Consider the following 25428-nt stretch of genomic DNA (forward strand, 5'->3'; position numbering starts at 1 on the left):
TCCAGTAAGTTAAACAGAAACAATTCTTAGTTTAGTATTTTGTTCTGCAGCATCACATTTATACAGTCACTTTTCAGAGCAGAACAGGGAGTTCCCTCGCCTCCTCCTCCTTTTTTTTCTTTTAATTTTTTTGCTTACAGTCCCTTGACCTGGGCGGGGTGGAGGGAGGGTGTTGCTTTACACTGTGTCCAGCACACTTATTTACCAAAAGCTTTGCCGGCAGGAGTCTTGCCCAACAGACTGGAACCTGCTCAGGCTCCAGAGAAAATGCTCCTAAAAACAGCTTTCACTAAAACCAAGCCCACTTAATAGGTCATCGCCAAAATCAGCAGAAGGATGCTTTAAATCCCTGCTGGACTTGGCAAGCTTCCCCCGGGCTGGAGAGAGGCACCTCTCTCCTAGTTTTCGCAGATGCAATCACCTTCCTCTCAGAATTCCAGCAATGCCGCTGGAGACCCTCTACTTTAAGATAGCCAAGCAGCCTCTAGCAGAGGAATGATGTTGCTGTGTCTCCCATGGAGTCTGCACCCACACCCCCAGGCTGCGTGTGCTGTCCACCCAACCAGGCTGGCTCAGGCTTGGGGTGGAAACTATTTAATTTCGCAAGGAATTAAGTCAGAGAGGAATTAAGCCTGTTTCTCATTGCACTCCTAATTTCTAGCCACCTTTACCAGACAAATTGTGTGATGGGTCACAGCTGGGTTTGCCCAGCAGGTGCTGACTGCCCTAACGCAGCCCCAGGAGTTCCCACCAGGCTTCCCCCCTGCCCATGCAGCGTCCTGCTACCGGCTGGACCAGGCAGCGCTGTCTCCCCTCCCACTGCTCACCCGTGCCTCCTCTGTGTCTCTTTCCACTTCACCCTCTCTTTTCCACCTGTATTCAGTCGCTTTGTAGCCACAGCAGAGATGCATATTCCTGGAGGCATTACTCACTCTTCCCAGCCACCGCAGCAGTTCTTCTGTGGGAGCAGCCTGGCACTACAGGGCAACCCTCCTCTATAGGGAGGCAGGGAGATTGGGATTCCCTTCCCATTTCTTCCCTTTGTATAGGCAAAGTTCAAACCAGTGTTTTAAATCAGTGGAATGACTCAGTAAAGCATTACTGGCAGGGTGGGGAGCCTAGTTTGGGATAAAAAAATAAAAAGGAAGGGAAAAAAGGCAATGACTCTTACTTTATGATACATTGGTTGCTATTCAGTCATCTGTATACAAAGGGCTTTTTTTCCCTGAGCCATTGACTAAATGAATCAGCAGAGAGCGTGCCTCCAGATGCATCGGCCAGTGTTCCTCTGGAGACACAACTCGCCTGCACTCTGTGGGCTGGGGGGGCATCTATTCCTCTGACACTGCAGGAACATTACACAAACAGGAAGGTGCTTTTCAAAATGGAAGATTGCTGTAAAAATAAACCATGACTCTTCTGCAGAGAACAGCAAACAGAAATTATGGGAAATATTTTATGGGACAGCCTTTGTTGTTGCAAACGGAGCGAGTGTAAACAACCCAGCAAGCAAAGCAGGCTGCCGCCGTGTGTGGGATGGCGGGTAGCAGCTTGCCCGCACGACAGCTCTCATTCGTGCAGCCCCAAAGCCACGGCAGCGGCTGAGCAAGCTGGCGGCTTTCGCAGAGTATTTGTGCTGTAGCGGTGAGAGGACTGCAGCCCTGACAGGTGGAGCTGGAAGGCGTTGGGGTGCACCTCCTCCTGACAGCCTTGCGAGCTCCCCAGAGGCGTGCTCCAGCCACCCCACCACCCCCACGCTGGAGCGCAGAGCCTGGATTCAGGATGGGGACCCCCTCTCAATAACGGTCTCAGAGTAACCTTTATTTTGGTTCCTTCTTCCCTGACAGTGGCTCAAATTAAACCGGTGCCCGGGAGCCATTGGCTTACAGGAAAGGCTCCCATGACGTCGGTATGGTTTCAGGCGGACCAAAGCGCTCCTCAGCAAAATGCAAAGATCAGCTCAGAGGACAGGTGTGTAATACCTCAGCATGCTGATCCCAGCGTGAAAATCCAAAAGAGAGATTAAAAGCGGTGGCTGGAAGCCTCCTGCCCCCGACTCGCCTTTCTGTCGGTGCAGGCTGCTGTGGGGCCATCAGGTAGCCCGAAGCTGATGTTCGCTCATGGAATGAAGGCTGCAGGGGCATGGCCAGAGGAGATGCCTGGCGGCAGCAGCGCCAGCAGCAAGGATGTTACATGGACACCAACATATTTATAATGAACTGGAATTGTCTGCGGGCTCAGGACTCCCATCACCACCTGAACATGGTCACACAAAGTGCCTTTTGAAATCTGTTTCTCCTCCCCTTCTTTCTTACTATTCTCTCCCCCTGGTGCTCTCTTTTTTTCTCTGACCTTCTCCCACCAGTTTCCACACTCCTGAGAGGTTACGGGAGCTCTCTCCAACACCAATCATCACATATCACAGAATTTTGACTTTATGACATCTTCTGGAGCCATCCGCATGACACACGGAAGGGCCTGGGCACAGATGGAGGGTGCTGAGCCTTTGCCCGAGCCCCCATGCAGGCAGGTGGGACCCATGCCGGAACACGCAGGGCTGCCTGGCCCACAGGGTGTGTGAGGGCACAACCTGCCGCTGCTCCTCTGACGCACTTCTCGCAGAGAAAGGTGGGGGAAAAGAAAAAAAATAAAAGTAAAATAAAGCCTAAAAAATAATTTTAAAGTAATTTAAAAATTTAAATAAAACAAAAAATAAAACCCAGCCTCCCCAAGAGGCTGGATTAAGGAGAAGCGGCCACGTGGTTTCCCTACTAAAGGTAAGGAGGAAATCACCTCCCACAGAAGAAATGGATAGTGGTTCCCCTCCCCAGAAACCACGCGGAGGCTTCTGCCCCAGCCTCTGCCTTGCTGCAGGGAGCACAGGAGGGGCTGCGGTCCCTCTCTGCCCCAGCACCAGAAGGCAAGGTGGACCCGAGAAGTACAAACACTTTGCGGGTAAAACGTGCTGCAGTTTTCTCTCTTGATCACATTTTGCTCAAAATTCTTGAAATGAAACCAAAGGAGGAACTTCACCCCCTTGTTCTAGGTGCTGTAAAAGTATACAGTAAGCACAGAGGGCACAAGAAGTGTCCCAAAAGGGTGGCATATATGCCTGTATATAACTGGAACCTTTAAGCTCCTGGCTATCTACAGCTGCCTTGCCATAAAATCACTTTTCCGCAGCTCATTTCTCAAGCAACAAGGCTTAGCGGGCTGCTCTCACAGCCCTGGTCTCTGTGAAACTTAATGTTCAAGATTTACCGACCCTTGTCTGACGGGATCAGGCAGATGTGGGCACGTGGGACACACAAGAAGTCCAAGCAATGATGCGCGCCTGAGCCCCTCAGTGTTGGTTTTGATGACTTATGCTGTGCATCTTATGCTGTGCAGTCTCAGCTGGCAGATTTATTATCAGTTTTGAAGGTAAGATTATCATTAAGCTAAATGAGGTATCTCAGGTGTTTCCATGCTTGTCAGCATTCAGCTATGAAGATGCTTGGCACTGTCAGATAATGGATTTGGCTTTGTGGTTTTTTTTCTTAATGTATTGTTCTTGTGCTTAGCACAGCTATGCAAAGAAAAAACAGTATTTGCCATTCAGCAAGAGATTATTTTCTCATGCTATTGGTAGCAATCTTTACAATAAGGGAAAAATACCTCAGGAATTTCAACTGCTAAACTGAATAAATGTTGATACTTCCTAATGTACCCGGCTTTACGGAAACTAAGAAGCCTGGAAGAAAAGATTTCTCTTTTTGACTAAAACAGAAGAGTTAGTTCATGAGGTTTTATGTGCTCTCACCACATAAAACAGGACTTGTTTGTAGAAAATAATATCTACTTGCTATCTAAGGCACATAGAAAAGGTTAATATACTAGATTTACCTGTCTATACATCAGCTACTTAGAAGTGGCAGAAGTTTAACAATTTAATTACATTAAAATAAGCAAAACAGAGGATAAATACACATATGTGAGTGTGTGTATGTGTGTACCGTTCAGCTGAACAGTAATCTGTAACAGTTACCGCTTTGGGTAATGGGACAAAACCTTACCGTCACTTTCCTTCCATGGAAACAAGCTTGCAAAAATCTCCTTGCTCTCATTGTCTTACAACAATGGTACTGAACTGGTCCAATACACCCATCCACAATTTGGCTTTCCACCTCCTAAAACCTCTTCGTTAATTAGGAAAAACCCACAGTAATACTTGATTACACACAAACAACATTATATCCATTTGCCTGACAAGCTTTGAAATTGACTAGTTGGCTTAGCGCTTCCAGTTAAAATTACAATAGAGAGGCAAAACAATTCTTCACTTTGAACAAGGAGGTGCCACGGTCACAAAGCCATGGCATTTTGAATTTTGATCCTGCCACCCTAACAAAGGGAGCCTTCTTGAGACTTAACATGCAAAGGAAATACCTAATAAAAGCTCACAGGGGCCTAAACCCAAAGTGTCTGTGCAACACAGAATCATAGAGGGGACCCACAAAGATCATCGAGTCCAACTCCTGTCCCTGCCCAGGACAGCCCTACACATACCTAATTTTACTAAGAGTAAGTTACCCCAGGGAAAATAGTGCAAGGAGACTAATGAGTGGTGAGATTCCAAGCTGTTGGTGCCATGCATATTGCAGGTGTGATAGACAAGCTCGCAGAAGTATCTAAGACTCTTCACCTTGGCAGGCGGCCTGGCACACGGTCACGGGCTGTAGCTGCTTCTGCCAGCGGCAGCACCAGGCCAATAAAACCAGTCTGCCCACCTGTGGAGTAGATTAACCTTGGTTTAGCTCCAGCAAAATCAGTGGGACCACAGAAGGGATGAATCTGGCCATCTGCATACTCTCAAGTACCTACCCTTTCCTCCAGCTGTTAACAGCGATATGAAAGAAATCTCAGTTCAAAACTTCCAGCCTAGCTGAACCTGGCAAATATAAGGTACGAGCATGGAGATGAATCAAACTATTCCTCTCACACCATTCCTGGAGAAGCCTACATTTTATCCAAAAGCTTGAAAACAAAAGATTTTCCATTTTCAAAAATTTGACTGTACTCATTCAATCCCCAAACTTTCTGAGATCTTATCACACAGTACTCAGTGACCCCGAATGTCCCAATGACATTTCTATGGGAAATGGCATGGCCAGAACATGCAAGCTGGCTGCACGACTGTGCCACCAAACAACATCCGAAAGGCACAGCTCTGAAAATGAAAGCCTCCCAAAAAAACACCCTAAATTATTTTTTCCTTTCTGTAAGAGAAGGGGCAGTTAGGGGCAGACAAGGTGGCATTCTGTTGGTTTTGTCCTCTTCATCTCCGGGAAGGGTTGTTTTTGGATCCAGGCATGACACAGCCAGCCCTGGCCATGAAGAATTATGCCATTGTCACCTATAACAGCTGTCAGAGCGCGCTTGTAATTGCAATGAAAACTCCTATTCGCACCTCTTGGAAATATTGGTTTAGGCTGTTCAGCCACGGATGAGTGAAACAAGTGTGCACTAAGGCACGTTCCCCAACAGTTCTCAGCCTGTTACAGACAGTAATAAACTTTTGCTCTAGGAAATGAAAATTCCAGAATCTCTATATAAATCTGCAGATTGGGGATATAAATCTGACCCTGACTACACTGCTTAGTCTTCAGCTGTCTGCAGCCACTGCTGGACATAAAGCAGTGTTTTACAAGTCACAGGAGAAGGAAAAAAGGAGAGGAGGAGCCGCAGCATTCAACTCCTGCCAGACACCTTTATGAACAGACTATGGAGAAACTGAAACAGAAGACCTGATAACAATTTCATGAGGTACAAGAGGGACACCCAGATCACTGTAAATGTAACAATTACTCAGACCTTGCCTGTGTCCAAAAGGCAGTGGAAAGACTCAGGACTGAACACCGAAGGTATCAAAGGAAATGCACCTCCAGCGTCCTACAACACAATGGTCTCTCCTCACAAGGACACGGCCAGAGCCTGACACACATTTCAGCCACTCATATTATACATCCCATTTGGGAACCGCGGTTCCTAGGGGCTGCAGCCATTTGTACCGGAGCAAACAATCACTTGAGACCCCTGCTACTGCTGCTGACGACTGGTTGCAGAGACACATTTTATCCATGTCCTAGGCTGACAGTCCCAGGTAAAGCAGAAGCCAAGACTATCAAGCCAAGATCATTTGCTCTACTAAACTACTCCTGCTAACACCGCGGCGCGATATTCACACAGCAAGATTTGAGGAATGTGAGAGAAAAGCCACAGTTATGAAATATCGTATCAGTTTAAACTGCAACACATCCTAACAGGATGCAGATGTAAATGCAAGGCGTACATACCCAAGTAAACCGTCCACAGCTCCTGTTAACTGAAAAAGACAGTAGAGAGCTTAACCCCTCCCTTTTAAAATAACTGAGCCACCTCTCAGCAACAACCCATTGGGTCACTCCCAGAGATGATGACCACGTATCTCAAGAAAGTGGTACCCACCAAATATTTAAGTTATCAACTAATTCATAAAAAATTTTGGACAAAACAATCCTCAGTCATGCAAACCCACCTACAATTCAAACAGGATGCTAAACCAATTAATTACTGATAGAGATCTGGTTACAACTGCAGGCATTTATAGTTACAGTTTTGCTATCATTTATTGTTATAGTTTTTACTGAAAATTAAGAAAAAAAAAATAATTCAAGGCTAGCAAACACCATGGACTTCCCATGACACTTCTTCCACTATCTGGAGTCCCTAAAATTAGGTGTAGTTGCTGGAGTTCTTCACCCTGTTTTGCATATGTCTTATCCTTCCTGGGATCTCCTCCCACATATTTCAAGGTAACAGCCATACCTTCTGACTCTGGAATTTCCACCTACCCACATGACTCCGGTGCCTATATCAGCTCTTTCCTGTCTGTGAGCTCCTCAAGATTAGGATTCATTAAGAAGAATAAAGCCAGGAGATTTGCAAAAAACACAGATTAGAAGCTTTTATTGACTGAAATTTCCCTGCTTCTTTCCTCAGCAGGAGAATAATCATGGCAACAAGAAAAAAAATACAACCCAGAAAAGAAAAAAAAGTGCTTCTGTTGCAAATATTATTATCATCTCTCTTTTTCTCTCTTCTTATTTTGCAGAGCTTAAAATAGTAACTCCTTCTCTTCCTTTGTTTTTTTTCTCAGAGTGCAGCATCAGTCATTAGTTTCTTCTTCAGTATCTGAAGAAAAAACAAACAAATTCATAAGAAAATGTGATCTCACTTGACAAAGAATAACCTGATTTTTTTCAAATGTTTTATATTTCAAAATTAGACACACACCCCCAAAGAATATTTAAGGCGTAGGGCACCTTTCAACAAATCTAGAGTAAGGTAATTTTGTTTCCAAAATAAAAGTCTGAAAATGGAAAACCGAACAGAAAGCTCCCCTCTTCCCCTTCTCTTGCTCAAGAAGTTCTGCTTTGAAGAGAGGAGTATATGCCTCTGGAAATCTTAGAAATAATCAGCCCTGTGTAGCCATTCAGCTGACAACGGACAACGTCTGACAGAGAGAACTTTGCCACCTATGTTACTGACCTGTAAGTCCCCATTTCTAAAAACAGAAGAATCTAAGGACTAGATATAAGATAATGGGACCCATCTTGGATGGCAAGTCAGAAAAAAAAAGTTCCATTCCCATTCATGCCACAGTTTTGACCCTGCATTCAGAGGAGCTACTGCTGTCTTGTAACTCTTTCCATATTACCCCCTCTCCAAAAAAAAAAAATCAGCTGGCCTTTCAGTTACCAACAATAGTCTCTCCTTTCTTGCCGCTACTCTCTACTTCCTCTCTTTCAGCAAAAGATGTCAACTCTGGCTCTGTTTGGTGGTTCTGGTATGAACTCTGGTCTGGTGGTGTGACTCCCTTTTGTTTTCCAGTATGTGGCATAGATCCCAGTGTTCTTCCATTGGGCACTTGAAGAAAATATGGAGAAGAGGGCAGGCAAGGTGGCTGAGTATAGGAAATCTCCTCTGTGAAGTACTGTCCTCCTGCTGTGCTGGAAAATGGCATATGTGAGCGCAACTGATTGGAGAACGGAGCTTCCTGCATGTACAAATCATTCCAGGGGGCAGCTTGATAGGCAGTGATGCCTGCTGGGGAAAAAGCAACCAAGAAAGGGCAGAATAATGAAAATAAGGAAAGGAGGATTAAAACCACGCATATGTAAAAATGTGCATGTTGTGCAAATACACTATTACAGTTATGCCTTAATGTTTACTGCAATGGAGCAGACATCACACACATGGGAAGGTTACCTTTGTTGTTGACATTGCAGTGTATTTATCCAGAACATACTTATTAGGAGGAAAAAATTAAGAAGTTCATAGCATTGTTACAATCTAAAAAACATGATGTCGCTTCAGCACAGATCCACATACATTACATATCATAGCACATTACATATCACAGATCTGTAATGATATTAGACACAACCCCTGCCAATATTTTTGACTCCACTCCTATTTTCCAAGTTAGCTCTGCAAAGCATAAGCTGGGTGCTTAATCTTCACTTTCATTTATTAAAGCTGCAATCCAGGAAGCAGGAATGTTATTAATTAATATCTATAATTGAACTAAACTGCTCACTTGCTTACATGCTGAAGTAAGAACTATGGGTGTGTCTACACTGATAGATTGGTTCCCTCCCCACTGCATTTCTAGAAGCCCAGGCCCTGGTCATCCACACCGCATAACAGCCATAGGATCCCTTCCCAGAACAGAAGGATGGAATAAGACACCATCAACTCTGCCTTGTTTCCTTCAACAATCCCCCAACTTCATCAGTCCTAACAAGGCTTGCAGCTTTCCACATCCCTTTATGCTCGCACGACATACCCCAAGGCATGCAACACACGCTTCTGGCACCACGCTATAAAAACATTAATTTGGTGTGCTGGGACACAGCCCTCTCATTAATTCTGGCACTTCAAACTGAAAAACCACAGAAAATAATTATTATGCCTTACAACCAGAGAGGAGAACCGGGCCAAGTATGCTAGATAGCATGGGTGCTGCCAACCTGTTCTGGAGAACGTTAGCCATGAACAGTGTGAACATGAGCCAGCTTGCACCCATGAGCCTGTGAGTCAGGCTCCTCTCCCTGACAAGGTCCACAAAACCGGTACAAAACCGGTACAAAAACAGAAGCAACATCTGTGGTCTGAAAACTCTTCTCTTACGCTTTAAGAACAGAGATGTATTTTTCAGACTGTAAGCTTAATTCAACACACCTGACAGTCCAAAGAAATAAACTGCAATAGTTTATCTTTTGGTTGTACTTGGGCTTGAACAACTTCGAAATACAAATACCTGACACAAAACAAGGAGACTGACAATGCCATTTTTACCTAGTTACTTTTTAGAAAATTATGCTGAACTGGTTGAATCTAAGTGATGTTGCAAATTCATGTCAGAGGAAATAAAAGAAAGACGCTATAACCACACTCTGTTGGCCCCTGTCTCTAACTCTCTTCTTTTGTAGTACCCTAAGACACACAACGTTCTTTCAAAATCGTTTTTGTGGAAGCCCAGCAGAGTTAGAAGCCTGTTTTTCTCGCTGTCTCCAACTATTCCAGTTGCTGTGGCACCTCTTTCACTCTGCGCCGTTGGTCCACACACACACCCACCCCCCAAAGGCATGGTAGTTTGTGCAACAGTACGCTCCTGAAAAAGAAAAGTTAGCTCTCCATTCCAGACAAAACCATTGCACTACCCAACATATTCACATGGTAACACTCTGACATGCAGCCTACGTAGTAACTTTTGATTCAAATTAATGGATCACTCAGAACTTAAAAAAAAAAAGCATACAAGGAAATTAGAAAAAAAAAAAGATGGGTGCTCTATATATGTATATAAGCGTACGTGTATATGCACATTTCTTTTTTCTGTGACAGTTAACAGTAAAACCACTGCTCATCTGGAATGTTTCCAGGTATTGTTTAGTTACTGTAGAGGAGTGGGATGCCAAAAGATTTCAGAAATTTACCTGAGTTTCCACTTGGCTGCTGTAACAAGAGCTGTCCTCCCATGTGGTTTTGTGCATAGCCTTGTGTAGCTCCTGCTGCCCCATAGGTTACGACTCCACTGTTACCAGGCAAGGCGAGGAAAGCTGTATGGGACTCAGTGGGTGGTGGTGTAGGAGTGAGAGGGACACTAGAGAGCACATTGCTGGCCAGGTGACCTGGCAGATGATGGAACTGGGAGAGCTGGTGTTGCTGGGGATATTGGGGCAGCTGGTAAATTCCACCCTGGCTGCTGTACTGACAGTACGTGGTCTCTAGGTTGCCTGCTGACTCCAGCTGCCCAGGGTAATGGCAGGAAACTGGTGAACTCAAACTGCGGCAAGCAAGGAGAGACGCAATTCAGAGATTAAAGCAGGGTCAACAGCTACAGCAACCTGTACAATAAACAACTGTTGTATCTTCCCCTTGACAGCCACTCCAGCCCTTATCATGCCAACCCTTCCTCCCAAATGCCAGGCACAGGACAAGAGCAACAGAAACCACTTAAGCCAAGTGCTTTCACAGAAGGTTTCTTCACTAGTGGGGGATTTCCTTTCCTTCAGTTCTTCCCACTCTCCAAAGCACACCCACCCTGTCTCAGGGATTCCTTTTCACTGTGCCTCTGAACCCCACCTTCACTTGACAGGCATGCAATTCTGAACACACTCTGACTAAAGGTACCACTTTTTTCATAGCAGGTGCCCTGTCCTACAATGCATGTTATACGCTTTTTCATACTCCATTTAAAGAACATCCTCACTCCCACATCTAACTTCTCATTTATGCTCCCACCTATTTCCTTGTCCTGTGTCCCACCTTCACCCTCCCAAGGCTTCTCCCAGGGTTCACTTTTTTCATCTCCCTCGAAGACAATCTCAACTGTTCCTACCCTTGGTTCTGGATGCTGGAAGTAAAGGCCTCCCCGGAGCCATTTTCCTGACTGGACAAGCTGCATTCGCTGTTGGGAGTGTCCAGCATCAAGGGAACAATATGGTTGTGGGAGCTGAAGGACAGACTGAGAGGTAGGCTGGCCCTGCGGATGGGTGGAGGGCTGGGAAGGCTAGGGAAGCACTCCATTCTGCTGGAACTGAAGTTGAGCTGTGGTAGTGCCTTTGTCTGAACTGCTTCACAAGATGCCACCATTTGTGCCACTGAAGAGACTGTGAATAAAAACAGAGATTGTCACAGTATGCTGTCATACCAAAAATTAAACGGAGCAAGCAGAGGGAATGACAAGAGTGGCAGAAGAGAAAAGTAAGATGCTGGTGAAAGAGTAGAGGTTAATTGATGCGAATAAAAGTAAACAAGTACCAGCATTGCTGCTGGGAAGCAAAAAGGAGTAGCAGCAAGCTCTCTGGAACAAAGGATTATGTTTATTAGTTAAATAAAATTACCTTCATGATTTCAGTCTCTGCATACTGGATTTATTCAGCTTTCAAGAAGGCAGCCAAATGAAGCAAAGTACTTCCTGGAAAAAAGCCAGGAACAATCCCCCAGCCATCTTCCATCTCTACTGTCCTCTGGGAAGAGTGTGCTGCACAGATTACCCTTTTGAAAAATTTAACTGTGGTTTGAAAGAAACAAAAATGTGCCTTTAGAGATCCATTGTCTAGGCCATTTTTTAGCCAAATTTTCACTCGTGGTGTGGCCTCTGATGAGTCATGCCGAAACAAAAAAAAAAGGCAAAACAAACAAAAAAACCACACCAAAAAACAAAAAGGCAGAGATGTCAGCCAAAGGACCTTGGGAAAAAGAAGCTGGTAGATGGAAAAGGAAACCAACACCATTTGGCTGCTAGAATCTTGTTTGGTGACCTGTCTCCTCAGTCACTGCTGGAAAAGGAGAGAGGAACAGTTTCCTACAGAACAGCCTCTGTGGAAAGAGGACAATATAGCAAATGAAAAGGTCAGAATCATGTATGCTGGTGATCCAGAGTAACAACTATACACCGAACTTCAAGAAGCTTGCACACGGTGCAAGAGAACAAGATTCTCTTTTAATATGCCAAACAGCAAATGATTTCTCTCTTGAGAAGTGTAACCACCAGGTGTGCATGACAGAATTTGAACTGATTTTTCAAGTCCAGCTAGGCTGAACCAGCACAAGGATGAGGCAGACATGAGAATATATCACTGACTGTTCAGGTAAAATTGGTCACCTCCCACACATTGTAAAGCATCCAGGGAAAGCAAGCCAGATGGGTAGTTTACAGCTGTACTTCACCCTTGTAGGCTTCCAGAGTAACATCAAATGCACTCCACCAGGTGTGAATCAAAGGCCTTAAACATAAAGCCGCCACAGCAAGCAACCTTTGGAGAGTTCTGGTATGCGTGCCCAGAGAGCTGATAAGGAGATTCCATTTCAACACCTTGCAGCATCATTTCTCAGATTCCCCAGTGTGCTGTGCAGTTGTGTCTATCTTATTGCATCTTCCCACATTCAATTCTTTTCAGCCTCTGCAACTATGGAAAGAGGGAGTCCTGACATTTCAATGAAAACCTGAATAGCCCTGATTTTGGGCTCATTTAGAAAACTAGAGCAAAATCTAGGATGGCATCTCTAAAGCATGCACATGCCAAGGCAATTCTCAGTAGTTTACTTTTTCTATTTGAACATACTACTTCCCCATGTCAGGCAGCATCTCTGATGTACCCGTCACACCCATTTTTTGACACAGCACAGATCTAGTCCCACAAAACAAAGCACTAGCCGAGACAACATTTAGCTTCCTTGCAAGTCAAAACGGCTTAGCCAGAAATGAAGCTGAAGATCTCTTCTGATTTTTTAAAACTTTCATTTGCACTGGTTTTCTTAACCTTTCTGGCCCAGAATGCAGCAGTTCACACAAACGTTATGAAACAGCAGCCTTGTGGAGCACAACTTACATGAAAAACAGTCTATATCCTGATCAAGTTTCAGTTCAATAATGACAGTAAGAATAGCTATTCTGCAGATGGCCTTAGTCTTGCTCAGGATGAATACAAGCGGTCCTAACCACATAGCCCAGGAAATCACTTCTAAACCCACTTTCACACCTCGTAAGAATTAAGTTCTGTTTTCTGAAATATTTGCAATGCTTAGTGCAGATGATCTCTGTGGATCATGGCAGTAGGACCCACAGGCAACGAGTTTGTGAAGACAGCACACTCGGGCTCCAAAGGACTGGTTCAGCCTTTTATGAAGTTTCCTCTACTTCTTAGTCCTTTCAAAGACAGACACTGAATTTACATCTTCTGAATAAAGCCACAAATGCAGTAAGAATAAACAATTCCCAAAGAAGTAGCATCTGCTAAATCTGATACTATATTTACAGAAGATCCCAGCATCTTATGCAATGATGAGTTCTGATCAATGGCTTGAGATAATACTTATATTTTACAATTCTGTTGCTCTTCCTGATATTGATGAAGAGACACATATCCTCAGAAGGCTTTCCAGTGAACACGCAGTGAACAACAGTGAACTGTTACATCCAGTAACAGTAGGATTTTTTGTTTATCACTTCCACTCTTTCTGGGTTTTCGGTCCATGAGACAGTCTTGGGAAGTTTGGAGAGCAATTTAATAATTTGCAGCTTCAGATCTCTGAACCAGCCCTGGCATTACACTTGCCTTAACTCAAGAATGGCTATTCTAAGTGTTCAGTTACACAGCTGTGTTTCCCCTACTATAGCTGCTTCCTCAATATCCTAGCAGAGTTAAGTGACCCATTCTTTAATGCATATAGCTTCCAATGAATGTGATACAGTCTTAAATTAACAAAAATGGATGTGTATATTTCTATCAGGATGACTGTGATTTCAATCTTTCACCAGTCCTGAAGGAGACTGAGGCCTATTCTAGAGAGGTGTCCATGAACTTACAACAGGGCATGGTTTCAACAGTGAAAACGTGGTTTTCAAATGCTCTAGGAAGCTGCTTTCACTGTTGTTAACAGACCAGATCACATGCATGAGATTTGTAACCTAAGTGACGCCTATCTACATTGGAGCCATATATTATTTTCTTAGTCAAGTGCTTATTATGTTGATTCCAAAAGGTCTTGGCATGAGATGCCTGCAATGATTCAGGCAGTAACTATGCAACTGCTTGCAGACTGTTTGGGAGGCTGGAGACCATGATTATAACTGTTCAACAAGCCCAGTGTTGGACACAATGCAGCTGATGTTTACAGTCTGAGCAACCAGTCTAGCCTCAGATGGTGTACTTGCTAGGGCTGCTTTCTCAAGCATCAAGAGTTCAGCAAAAGGCTCTGTTACTATAAGTCTTTATGTCATACACTATCCAATCCAGTTTCTTTTGATGAAACATGCCTCTGTAATTGCAGCATTTACTGGAACATCAATGGCCATCACAAAGCTTTTCATAGATATATCCTCTTCTTGAAATGATGAGAAAATACATCTCTCTTGTAAAGGACATTTTGAAAGTAGACAAAATAGTCATCAAACTTAGGAGCAATGGCATTTTTCATTTAATGGATTGAAGATCAGTAAACCAACTTCAGTCTCTAACTGCACTGCTTTGAGGTGTGTCAGTCTGATCCTCTTCTGGATTTTCAGTATGCCAGAACCTACCACTTGTTGAAAAGGTATTACTCTTGCTTGCCATGTCAGCTAGCTTTAAAGTAATTTGTTCAAAAGCCAGAATCCTGTAAGTGATATCATTAGAGTTTGTAATTTATTTACTGTTCTTTGACAGATCACATCCGATTTCATCCAGTTGCTCCCAAGACTGCCGTTACAAACCCATCTCTGCCACTGAATAATCCTCTTGCTATGTGCATAAGAGATACCAGCATAGGCTGGGCTCCTGACATATGTTCTCAGCAAGATAGCCACGTGAAAGAAAATATTTCCTGCAACTGCACCAGTGGGGCAGAAAAATCTCCTCCCACAAACCAGAGGCATAGAAAGTAACTTTTCTTTCTAAAGGGTCAACTCTAAAGAAAACATAAGCCAATGTTTTCAGCCAATGAATCACAGATATATACCCATAAGAAATCTCAGACAAACAAGAAAAACTTCAAATAACTGCAAATGTCAAAAAAGCCTCCATTAATTTAAAGCAAGCTATCTGTCTAGCAAAAGTAGTAAAAAAATGATTCTAAGATCAAGGCAAGCTCAAGACAATTTTTGAAGCACAAAAGGCTTTTAGGGCAACTGGTGTGGCTAATATCAAAATCAGAAGCCATAACTGCTCAAATACAACTTGTTGGCATGTTTAATGAGCTTGTTTGTGGAACTGTACAAAACAGTGGGTCATTTGAAAAAAAAAAAACCAAAACCAAACAAAAAACCGTAAACCAACATCCAGAACTACTGGCTAGAGCAAGTGAAAACAATGGCAAAGGCGGCACTGAACAGTCTCTGAAGGTAACAGATCATACTGTTCCTGTGCACTTAAATCATTTGCTTGTCCTGCTGAAAGTGGTTAAACACACTGCTACCAAGGAAAGCACCTGAATAGCCACTCCATTAGGCCACAGACTCTGGGTACAACTGCACCATTGCTCACAGGTCACAGATTATTTTGCTGAAACCTGCCATAAGCTGTTTCCACAGGGGCCACTTCTACTAAGCAATTGTTTTTGCCTTGTAAATTGATGACCTTTTTATTGATTTGTTCCCTCTTTTAATTTGCCTGTTACTTTGGATTTTATCCTATCCAAGTTTTATCTCCTTCATTTTCTGAGATATTCTAATGAAGAAAACAGGTGGACTCTCGATGGCCCCAATAATTGTCAAGATTTTTTTCTGAACAAGGAGACTGAATGAATTTGAAAGTTGCATTGTCTTTCATTTTTCTTCCGTTTCATTTTCTGCTCTCATTCTTAAACAGAAACGTCTGCCTACCCATTGCTAAGTAACAAAAAAAAAAACAAGTTTCATTCCCCATGGCAGCATTATCCTGCATCTAGTAAGGCAAAACTGCGACAGCTGTTCCTTCGATTGTGCCGTGCAGATCTCTCTTCTGCGAGAACTCCCTACACCTGGTAGCAGTCTCTTACCTCAGAGGGAGCACTAACTTAGGTCTCTACTCTTACCAGGCACCAATTTTCCCATGACTCGTAGGAACATAGTTTTTAAAGACTCCCACCTTCCATCAAATTGTATTAAACAAATTTCAAGGGCAGTACACATTTCAAAAACAAAGAGAGCATGTGGCTCATCACACACACCATATTCCTCCCTCCTCTTAGGAAACCAGGTTAAAAAACAATATTCAAAAAATCACAGTTCATGTGCATTAGCAAAGCATGCCTCTTTTCTGCAAAGTCATTTAGAAAAGGTACCTTTTTTTTTGTTTTTTTTTTTCCAAACAGATCTGTATCTGGAAAGTATTTATCAGCCTTAGATGACACAAATAGATTTCATTACTTCTTGTCCAGGATGATTTAAAGAGAACAAGGGGAAGCTTCTTCCCTCACATAGATGTACCAGAATGAAGGGCATTCTCATCCTCACATGTCCTTAACACCGAAGATACAGGGGTTTCGGACAAGCAAAGGAAGCATGTGTTTCATAATAGCTAGATGTATACACAGTAAATGCAACAGGTGGCAGTCAGCACCAAGTTCAAAGGATTCACGGAGTAAAAACCCAGCTATCTTTGTCACTCATTTTCTCACATACCCACTGCACTCTCAGGTACGTTCACTTGCCTTTTTAGCTCCTTACACATTATACAAAGAATTCAGATGGGATATTTCTTTCCTATCAGAAAGACTGCTTGTATTTTCCATGTGGAGAACTGCATCCCAATGTGCAGACTCCCCAGAAAGAAACTGCTCAATACAGACAGATGACAAGATCACATGCCTGAAAAACTCTATTCCTCTAACAAATATATTGTCTCTTGACTAAATAGCATGTCTGCAGGTGTACTTTAAACACCAGGAGAGTTCTGAATACAAGTGTAAAAATATGGGGATGTTTGTTTTGTTTCTTTTAAATGAATCATTTTGCAAAATCTTGGTCTTTGTCTAATTAAATACAGGACTCAGACTGCACCACTTCATCATTCTGGGAAGCAGTGAATTATTCAAACACTTTGACCATACTTACTCTGCTGCAAGTGGAAAAAACAGAACTAATGGAAGTTGTCATATTGGTTAAACAGCTCATAGAATTGACAAAAGTAGTCCTTGCCTTGAGACAGGCCAATTTAAATGACAGAAGTGCTAAATTATGGTATCAAGAAAGTATCTCAATTAAGTACTTTTAACATACATATCTATTTATTAATATTCTAAACTTACTGATACAATCTTATAGTAGCTTTGTACAATGCCAAAATACTTTTAAGCTATCAGCACTACTAAAAAACATATTGAAGTCTTTGGATCATTATTAGAAAATGACTTGCACAGAACTGCCCTTAATACTAATAAACCTGGATATTTAGAATGCAATGAGGAGGCAGAAGTGATGGCATGAGATTCAAAAGAAGGAATTACACTGGGAAGCACGAAAGTGTACACCACTGTACCACATATCAGCGCATCTATTGCTTGGGATATTCATCCCTAAGGAAGTCACGAAGTCCTGTTCACTTTGGAAATACTTTCAAGTTGTGCCAACTTGGAAACATAAACATATATAGGAAATGCTCTAGGGAACATTCCTGACTCCGGGCAATCCACTGACACTGCACACATGAATACACAATTGAACAAATCCTCTTTTTGGTTGCCATCAATTTTTAATCTAATGTCTAAATGCAGTTCAGGTAGAAAACTGGTCCAACAGCACACCCCACTGACTTTCAACAACACTGCAACAGCCATTAAATTAAGCTGTATGCTTAAGAACTCAACTAGTCTCACTCCCTCAAGATTCTGCAAAAATGGAAGATTGCACTGTCCAAAGTCAAAGAATATCCTTTGGAGATTTAAAGGTATGGAGTACCTGAGGGAGGCTCTACAACCCCAGCAGTTTATACAATGCACCTTCCTCACACAGCTCACTTGATTACAGGTTGTAGTCAGAACGTTACGGTCTAAACCAGAATATGGGAAGTGTGTCTCTGCCATGAAGAGCACAATAACCAGAATGATACTTTCACCATCATTCAGAGAAGTAGTATCAGTGTCAAACAGCTATTACAGAAGAACGCCCTGATCATGTATCCTTATGAAGTCATATTAGAATTCCTTGCTTGCTTGTGCTAGGACATGAATAAAGACCGCAAATTTGGCTCTAGCATTAGCATGGAGGCACCACTGTGCTGATACATAACTGGCAGATACCCCATTAGCAGAGAGCTGTTAAACTTGGTGTTCCTTTTTGGACTGATGGCATATGGCTCATTTGACCTTCCCTGAAGTGTTTGGGAACCTACCAGCACCACCAGCTAATGCTGTAGCTATGCAAAATACTTGTGCTGATAGGGGTCTCACCTGAGGAGGAGGCAAGTGGTGCAGGGTGTCCACTGAGCAGGCTGGAGTAGTTCCCAGCTGTAGTGTCTACACCAAGCGTGGCAGACTGGTCATGAGCACTGTCAGGCAATGGAGGCATGGGCAGAAGAGGTGCCCTGGAGACATACATAAAGGGTATGAGCGTGGACCAGAAACAAGACAAGACATTATGACAAAGCATACACTCTTCTAACTATCCTACAATGGGCAAATCCTAGGTCACTAGCAGGTGGAAAAGGAAAGTGCTGGCTGACTTGTGAGTGCGAGGAGAAAAAGTGCAAGGAACACTGTATCAACAGTATTTGGGGAAGCAGCCCCAGGTCACTACTGTGGGAAGGACAGGCAGTAGGGACAGTGCAATGAAATCAGTCAGATGTTATCCAATCTTTCACTTAGTTCCATTCTGTTTTCTTCACATGAAGACTCTCACTCCAGATTGCCATAAATACCTCCCTGTGGAGACTAATTTCTTCCCTCACTCATTTACCCACTCCACTTTGAAACACCACCTATCCTCTTACATAATCCCTTCCCCCACCCCCCAATAAACGTCCCCTGCTCGCTTATGAAAGGTGCTAGCTTGTATTTCTTCAAAGAAGCTCATGACTCTGTAAGACTGATCTAAGCAAGCAGCATTTCCATCACCAGATGAAAATCTATGGACATGTAAAGCGATGGTGGAAGAAGGACTTGGATACAAGAATTCCCAAGGGCACACGAAGCGCCTGGCCAATGTATTCAAATAAACTAAAAATGAAGGGGTGATTCCACAGAACTTCCTATCTCATCCCTTGCTCTCTACATGACTTCAGCCACAGTAATTTCAAGTTTTATTTCAAAACAGTGCTACAGGTTAATCAAAAGTGCTTTTAAGAAGGTCCACTACAACTTGCCCAGAAATCTGACAGGTTACCAAGGTCCAACTCAATGGTCAGCATTCTGTAACTTAAAAATAAAGGGGAAATGGCAAAGGAAAATGTTTAATTCCTTAGGTATCTATTGTGGAGAAATGAGAAAACAGAGTAAGTCCCTCACCCATAACCATCTGACCCAAAGGGGACTGACAGAGCTGATGACGTTGAATACTTTTTGTTGCCTTTCACACTCAACTTCTCTGATTTCCGCCACTTTGCCCTGCGATTCTGAAACCAGACCTGATAAATGGAAAGAAAGGATGCATTCAGAGAGGAAACCATCTACACATGGGGACACAGGCAATGTATCAGCAATGACTGCCTCCACACATCACCTGGTTAGACCAGAAACCTTTCTTTCAGAGAAATAAACCCAAGAAATCTTTCTTCCAGAGAATCTGCAAGATCCATTGCAAACCGAAAGAATAACAGCAGAAAGATGGCCCCAAACACCAGCTTCCTTTGTTGCCCATGTTCTTCAAGATAAGAGATTAACTCCAATCTCCTTAGCCTCTTTTACCTACCCATTATGTGTCTCACTTAGGAAATGGGAAGAGATGGAGTACGCAACAGCAGACTCCACTGTTATTTTGGGTGGGGTACTTGGCTATGCAGTGTCCACCCCTTTGGGGTCTCTTCCTTCTCTTGTCACCAGTGGCAGATGCAGCCTCCATCCCATTACTCATGGGCTCCTCCTTCCTTCCTACTCAAACTCCTCCTCCCTGCCCCAGTCCCTGTCTGTCCATTTTCTGCAAAGAACCTGCAGTCAGCAGCACTGTTACCCACACAGGTGTTACCATGATACGCTGTGGCGTTACACCAACCGCAGCCGCAATCTCCCTCCTCTTCTCATTATCGGGGTAGTGGTCTTCCTGGAACATCTTCTCCAACTCTTCTAGCTGCTCTAGAAATGGTGCATTATTCGAAGAGAGAGAGATGAGGAATATGTGATAAGAAAAAAAAAAAAAACCCACAACCAAAACCCAAACAAACAAACAAAAGAAACAAGACGGGAAAAACAAAACAGAACATTTTTACTATTCTTAGAAATACAGGAACAACAGAAAAGGTGTTTTTGTTTTTTTAAGTAAACCACAAAAATAAACAAAAGTCATCTTCCACAGTAAAACACAGAGCATCACTAGCAATACTTCAAACATAAAGCACTCATCAACCTTGATTTGAAGAAGCCTTCACCCATCTAACAGTGTACAATGCATTGCAATACCAGCTAGAGCAGTTCAGCACCTCCATTCTGTGCCTTCAGTATGGTGAAGGAAATGTCAGTGCCACTGGCACTACAAGTGTCACTGTCTGCCAGTGGGTTCCCCAGTATCTACCTGTGCTATAGAAGGTGCGTGACTTCTTCCTGACCCGTGGTAGAATTTCTGGATTCTCAAGTAACTCTTTTTTTCCCTTGGTCCCATCATGGCTGCTTCTGGATTCCAGAACTGAAGACACCTTGTTGGATTGCTGAGCTGCAGCATTGGCTGAAGTGCATTTGGTTGATCGGCGAGTAGCTGGGCCACACATATGCCGCCTGCAGATGTCTCCAGGGATTCCACTAGATGCTTTCTCAGTGCACGTTCCACTTCTGTGGTTACTTTTTTTCTTCTTTGCCTCCTTTTCAATCCCATCAGAGTAATAGCTGTCACACTGTTCACGTGACCCTGACTGACTTGCGGGCTCCCGTGCAAATTCAACCACAGAAAGTGGGGACAGACCCTTCATGTCACTGAGGAAATCTGACAGCCCCCCCCACACTGAGGCAAGGTTGAGCTGGCCGTCAGGGGCTGCTAAGTCATGGGAAGTTGACCCAGTTACCTGCAGGGTGCAATATCTTCCATCTTCCTCCACCTTCTTTAGTGGGTTGATCCCATCTTCTGTTTCCAAGGTATCCTTTACAGCTGTGCTTTGGAAAGCAGATAGCACACTGCTCCCTGTACCGACAGCATCAGCATCTACCACAAAGTGCTCAGTATTCAGCAATGCGTCCTCCTTCTCGTCCTTGCACTCTACAAGGAAAAGGAGAGAAACAACACCCCACACACCCCAGATGCACATTGCCTAAGCCGGATGTGCCTGGATGGCACGAGAAAAAGGCTGTGCCCGGATAAGAAGTTTCAGTTATGGGAGGAGGAAAACACTACACAATGAAGCCCAACAGTGAGGACTGGAGAGTTCAAAATAAAGACCGTCACCAGGACAGAGTGCTGCTATGAAGGCAACAGCAAAGGATGTGATACGGTCAACGTGATTCAAATATCTGAGAAGAGAAGAGAAAAGCCTCATTTTGAGAGCAAAGATGCCTTCAAAAACAACCAACTGTAAACTACAGGAAAAAATTAATTCCAGACACAAAGAATAAAGAGAAGGTTGCATATTACAAATACAGTAGTGGGAAAACAGCACTGGAGATAACAAAGGTCTTTGGAATAAGGAGCAGAACAAAAATCAATTACTTACCAAGACAAGTGTCACCTTATTAAAATAAGCAAAAGGAAAATATAAGCAAAAGGAAAATACAAGCAAAATTCTGGTCCTCTGTGTCAGCAGTGATTATCTGACAAATGGCATCACTTTCTGATTGATAGAGGTTTCTGTTTCTATCATACTCAAGCTGACCAAGCAAAAAAACCAAATAATTGTACAAGCTTCTAATACCTGCCTTAAATTAGTTTTCTGCAGCTTCAGCCACAACACTTACTAATAATAGACTTACAGATAGGTAATGAAAGAGCTGGCTGAGGACAAAAGTAGGTGAATAAGTCTGACTAAGTCTAACAAAAAGCACAAACTGCATTACCATAAGAGAAACTGAATAGTAGAAGACAGGTCAGAAAGAACACAGCAAGAGAGATAATTAAAATAGGCAAGAGAATAATAAAGACATGTTATACTTTCCAGCTGGCATATACATTTCCAAAATAAAAAAACCACCTGATTGTCTCAGAATGTGTGAGTCTGTGTGATTTCTGCTACTTAAAAAAAAAAAAAAAAGGTAACTGTTTCTTAAGAATAGAAAGTAGAATAAATAAAACCAAACCTATATATCTGCCTCTGTCTGGAAAGAGGAAAGTTTGAGCAGGCTGTTGGCAGCATTTCAGTTGTATGTGCCTACCAAGAAATGTGGTTGTTTGATTTGGGGGGAAAAAGATCTAAAATAATTTTATTTCACCCTGTCCTACTTTTGATATATATGAGTGCAATACCAAAATAAAGGACTTGGTTTCTGCCTCAGTGTTTCCTTCTTAAACGATTGTTAACCAAGAAGGAACCCCACACCACCAGTCAGATGGGAGAATCTTCAAGGAAGTACAAGGGGATGCCAGGCTGCTTCCTAGACCTTCTAATTTGCTTTTAACAGGATTGAGAGAACTGAATTAGTTGCAGGGGAAAGACACAGAAGCAGGAAACTATGCAACTATAATAATTTGATCTTGTTTAGCAGCAACAGTTTCCAGTGCTGTTAAATGAGATGAAATATTCTGATGGGGAGGGTCAAGAACTGAGCAAGGCAGAAGCTGGCTATGTTCTATAGAATTCCTTTTCCACCATTCTCCTCACTGCCTGAGCTTGTCTCATTATGTGAAAAAGCTAATATTTTCACATCACCCATCCTGTCACTCACCTTCTGCCTCAAATGAGGAACAGCACCTTCAGTTTAGTGCTTTGAGAAGGCTTTTTACTTATTTTTGTGCAACCAGCAGTATGTGCTTACATCATACACTTTGAAAATATATTTCAGTCTTGTGTATGTACCTTGTATCTGCAGCAAAGAGATTGACACATGGGAGTTTTAGATCATCTACAAAAATATTCCTCCAAGAGAAAGTAAATTGCTGTCTCTATTTCTAAAACATAGAGCAAAGGCCTGACAACAACTTGGGATTGCCAAAGAAAAGACCTGAAATGAAAATAAAGTTTGAAAAGACAGGCCTTCACAGAAACAAATAGGGAGTTATCAAACCACTCCTTTCTCCCATCATTCATATGACAAGAGACCAGACTGCGCGTCACTTTGTCCCACTTTTAGGTAAACATAACTTTAAGTGGAAGAGATTTAACTGACTGGGAACATCATACAGAGAGAGTCTGGAACATCTGAGCCGCTGAAAGTGCATGAGCAGGAAGCAAAGCCCTCTTTCTTCTCACAACCACCTGCTTAGACATTTCTTGGAACAAGGTATCCACTTGCACAGTGTCAGCAAGATTTTTAAGGTTGCTTGGAGCAACCTGAACACATGCACAGGCAGAACTACCGACTTCACAGGTCCACCCACGCAAGCACAGACCAGGAGGAGGAAAACCTGGATGGGGGCGAAGGTGTTAAGTGCCAGCAGCATAGAAACCCAGAGGCAGCAGAAACCCCTCAGTGTGATACGAGGGGCAGACCACCGGCCCCAGCCCTCACGCCAGCTTGCCAGGCACTTGTACAAGCCAGGTGGCAGGAATGCGGCGCAGGCAGCGGGCCCAGCAGCAGCCCGCAGCCCCAAATCCCCCGACACTCTCCGGGCAAAATGGTGGGTCACCCCCAGGGCCGGAGTAAGGCAGGACCGCCCGCCCAAGGCAACGAGGGGGCAAATGGCCGCCGGCCCTCGCCGCCACCGCCCGCTCGGCGGGCCCACTGCACAGACGGCCGCAGCCTGGAGGAGGCGACGGGGCCGTTATCCTCCACCGGGGCTGCTCATTAGGCTCATTGCCGGGTGCCTCCCCCTTCCCGGTCATTAATGAGCGCCGGCGCCCCGGCCCCGCGGCCCGGCCCTTACCCAGCCCTTTGGGCTCCCGCTCCTCCTCCGCGCCCGCCCCGTCCATGCCGGCGCGGCGGCGGCGCGTCCGGCCCGGTTAATGCCCCGCCCGGCGACCTGCCCCGCGCGGGCTGCGGCCGCCGGCCCCGGCCGCCTCATCAAGGCCACCTGGGCCGCCAGCGACCGTCGGGGGAGAGCGGGGCCGAGGCTACCTGGCCGACCTGCCTCAGCCGCCCGCCCGGGCGGGCTGGGACCCCGCCGCTTCGCGCACCAGCAGCAGGGCTCGCCGGTACCGCAGCCCCGGGAGCCCCCCCGCCGCGGCCGGAGCAGGGCCGGCGGCTGGGGCTGACACCCCGCTCGGAGCCCGCTGCGGCGGTTCGGGGCTCGCCGCCGCCCGCCTTCCTTCTGCCCCCTCCGGCGTCCCGGCCGTCCCGCCTCGCAGCGCGGCTGTGGGGGGCCGGAGAGCCGGTCTGCGAGGGGGGAGAAACCTGGTCCCCGCGCCTCGGGTACAGGAGTGTTTCTGGCACACCTGAAGGACCGCGCTTCGTGAGCTCCCGTGAGGAGCGGGCGTAAATATCGCTGCTAATCGCGTGCCTCGAAAACGCAGATGTTACAAAATTGGATCGCGTAACGCAAACGAGATGAACCTCATTATCTTTCCGTGTGAGCTGGCAGGAAGACATTCTTGTTTTGTGTGCTCTGGCTGCAGCTGCTCAGCAGTGCTTCTGATTCTCTATAAACTAGTGGTTGCAAGAAATAAATGACACTTCTTGACTTCTAGACACTGTAATTTTGTGTCCTTTCAATACTTAACAATATATATTTAAGAATAGACATGGCTCCTAACAGAGTGGTAACTAGTAGCAGTTAGTGATCTGCTACTACAGGTGTTGGCATCTGCTCAGGTAACATTTAAACCAGCTTTGTGCACTGGCAGGTGCCTACACGAGATGAAGGGCGGGAGTGAACCAAGCCTGGCTTTCCTAATTTCCTTCTCACATGCAATTTTTGGAGAGACCTGCGCTGCAGCTGAGGTCACAGTGGGTCCAGAAACCAAGCCCTCTGCTCTTGCGTCCTCTGTGTACAGCTTTCCTAACCACCAAATGAAGTGTGGCTGACTGTAAACACAACTTGCATGTCTGCAAACAGCAAAGACAGTGCTTGCTTGAAGAATTGATTTGCTTAATCTTCTGCTGCACCAAGACAGAACATCCTTCATCCTCATCCTGGTTATTGGCTCAGTATCTCATTGCTGGCAGGGCGCCATTCTCTTACTGTGTGTTGCCCCGTGTGCGCTGTCTTTACTTCAA

At 44.4% G+C, this 25428-nt stretch overlaps 1 protein-coding gene across 1 annotated transcript; it reads right to left on the bottom strand.

Annotated features, from left to right (window-relative positions):
- Positions 1-6958: 6958 nt before the first annotated feature.
- NOBOX (NOBOX oogenesis homeobox) lies at positions 6959-24614 on the bottom strand. The gene is made up of 8 exons (XM_075111607.1): positions 20711-24614; positions 20168-20274; positions 19492-19610; positions 18439-18572; positions 10928-11198; positions 10023-10372; positions 7780-8127; positions 6959-7212 (listed from the first exon to the last, which is right to left on the bottom strand). The coding sequence occupies exons 1-8, from the start codon at positions 21432-21434 to the stop codon at positions 7187-7189; spliced, it is 2079 nt and encodes a 692-aa protein (XP_074967708.1). The 5' UTR covers positions 21435-24614; the 3' UTR covers positions 6959-7186.
- Positions 24615-25428: the final 814 nt, after the last annotated feature.

The sequence above is a fragment of the Phalacrocorax aristotelis genome, chromosome 1 (genome assembly GCF_949628215.1).
Source record: "Phalacrocorax aristotelis chromosome 1, bGulAri2.1, whole genome shotgun sequence".
Taxonomy (NCBI): Eukaryota; Metazoa; Chordata; class Aves; order Suliformes; family Phalacrocoracidae; genus Phalacrocorax; species Phalacrocorax aristotelis.

What these genes read in the sequence shown, in the direction of transcription:
- NOBOX (XM_075111607.1), bottom strand. Translation starts at nt 21,434, where the DNA reads ATGTGCATCTGGGGTGTGTGGGGTGTTGTTTCTCTCCTTTTCCTTGTA. An exon ending in ACGCACCTTCTATAGCACAG is followed by an intron (nt 20,275 to 20,710) that starts GTAGATACTGGG and finishes CACCATTTCTAG; the next exon opens with AGCAGCTAGAAGAGTTGGAG. An exon ending in GAAAGGAGAGACTATTGTTG is followed by an intron (nt 7,213 to 7,779) that starts GTAACTGAAAGG and finishes TTTTTTCTTCAG; the next exon opens with ATACTGAAGAAGAAACTAAT.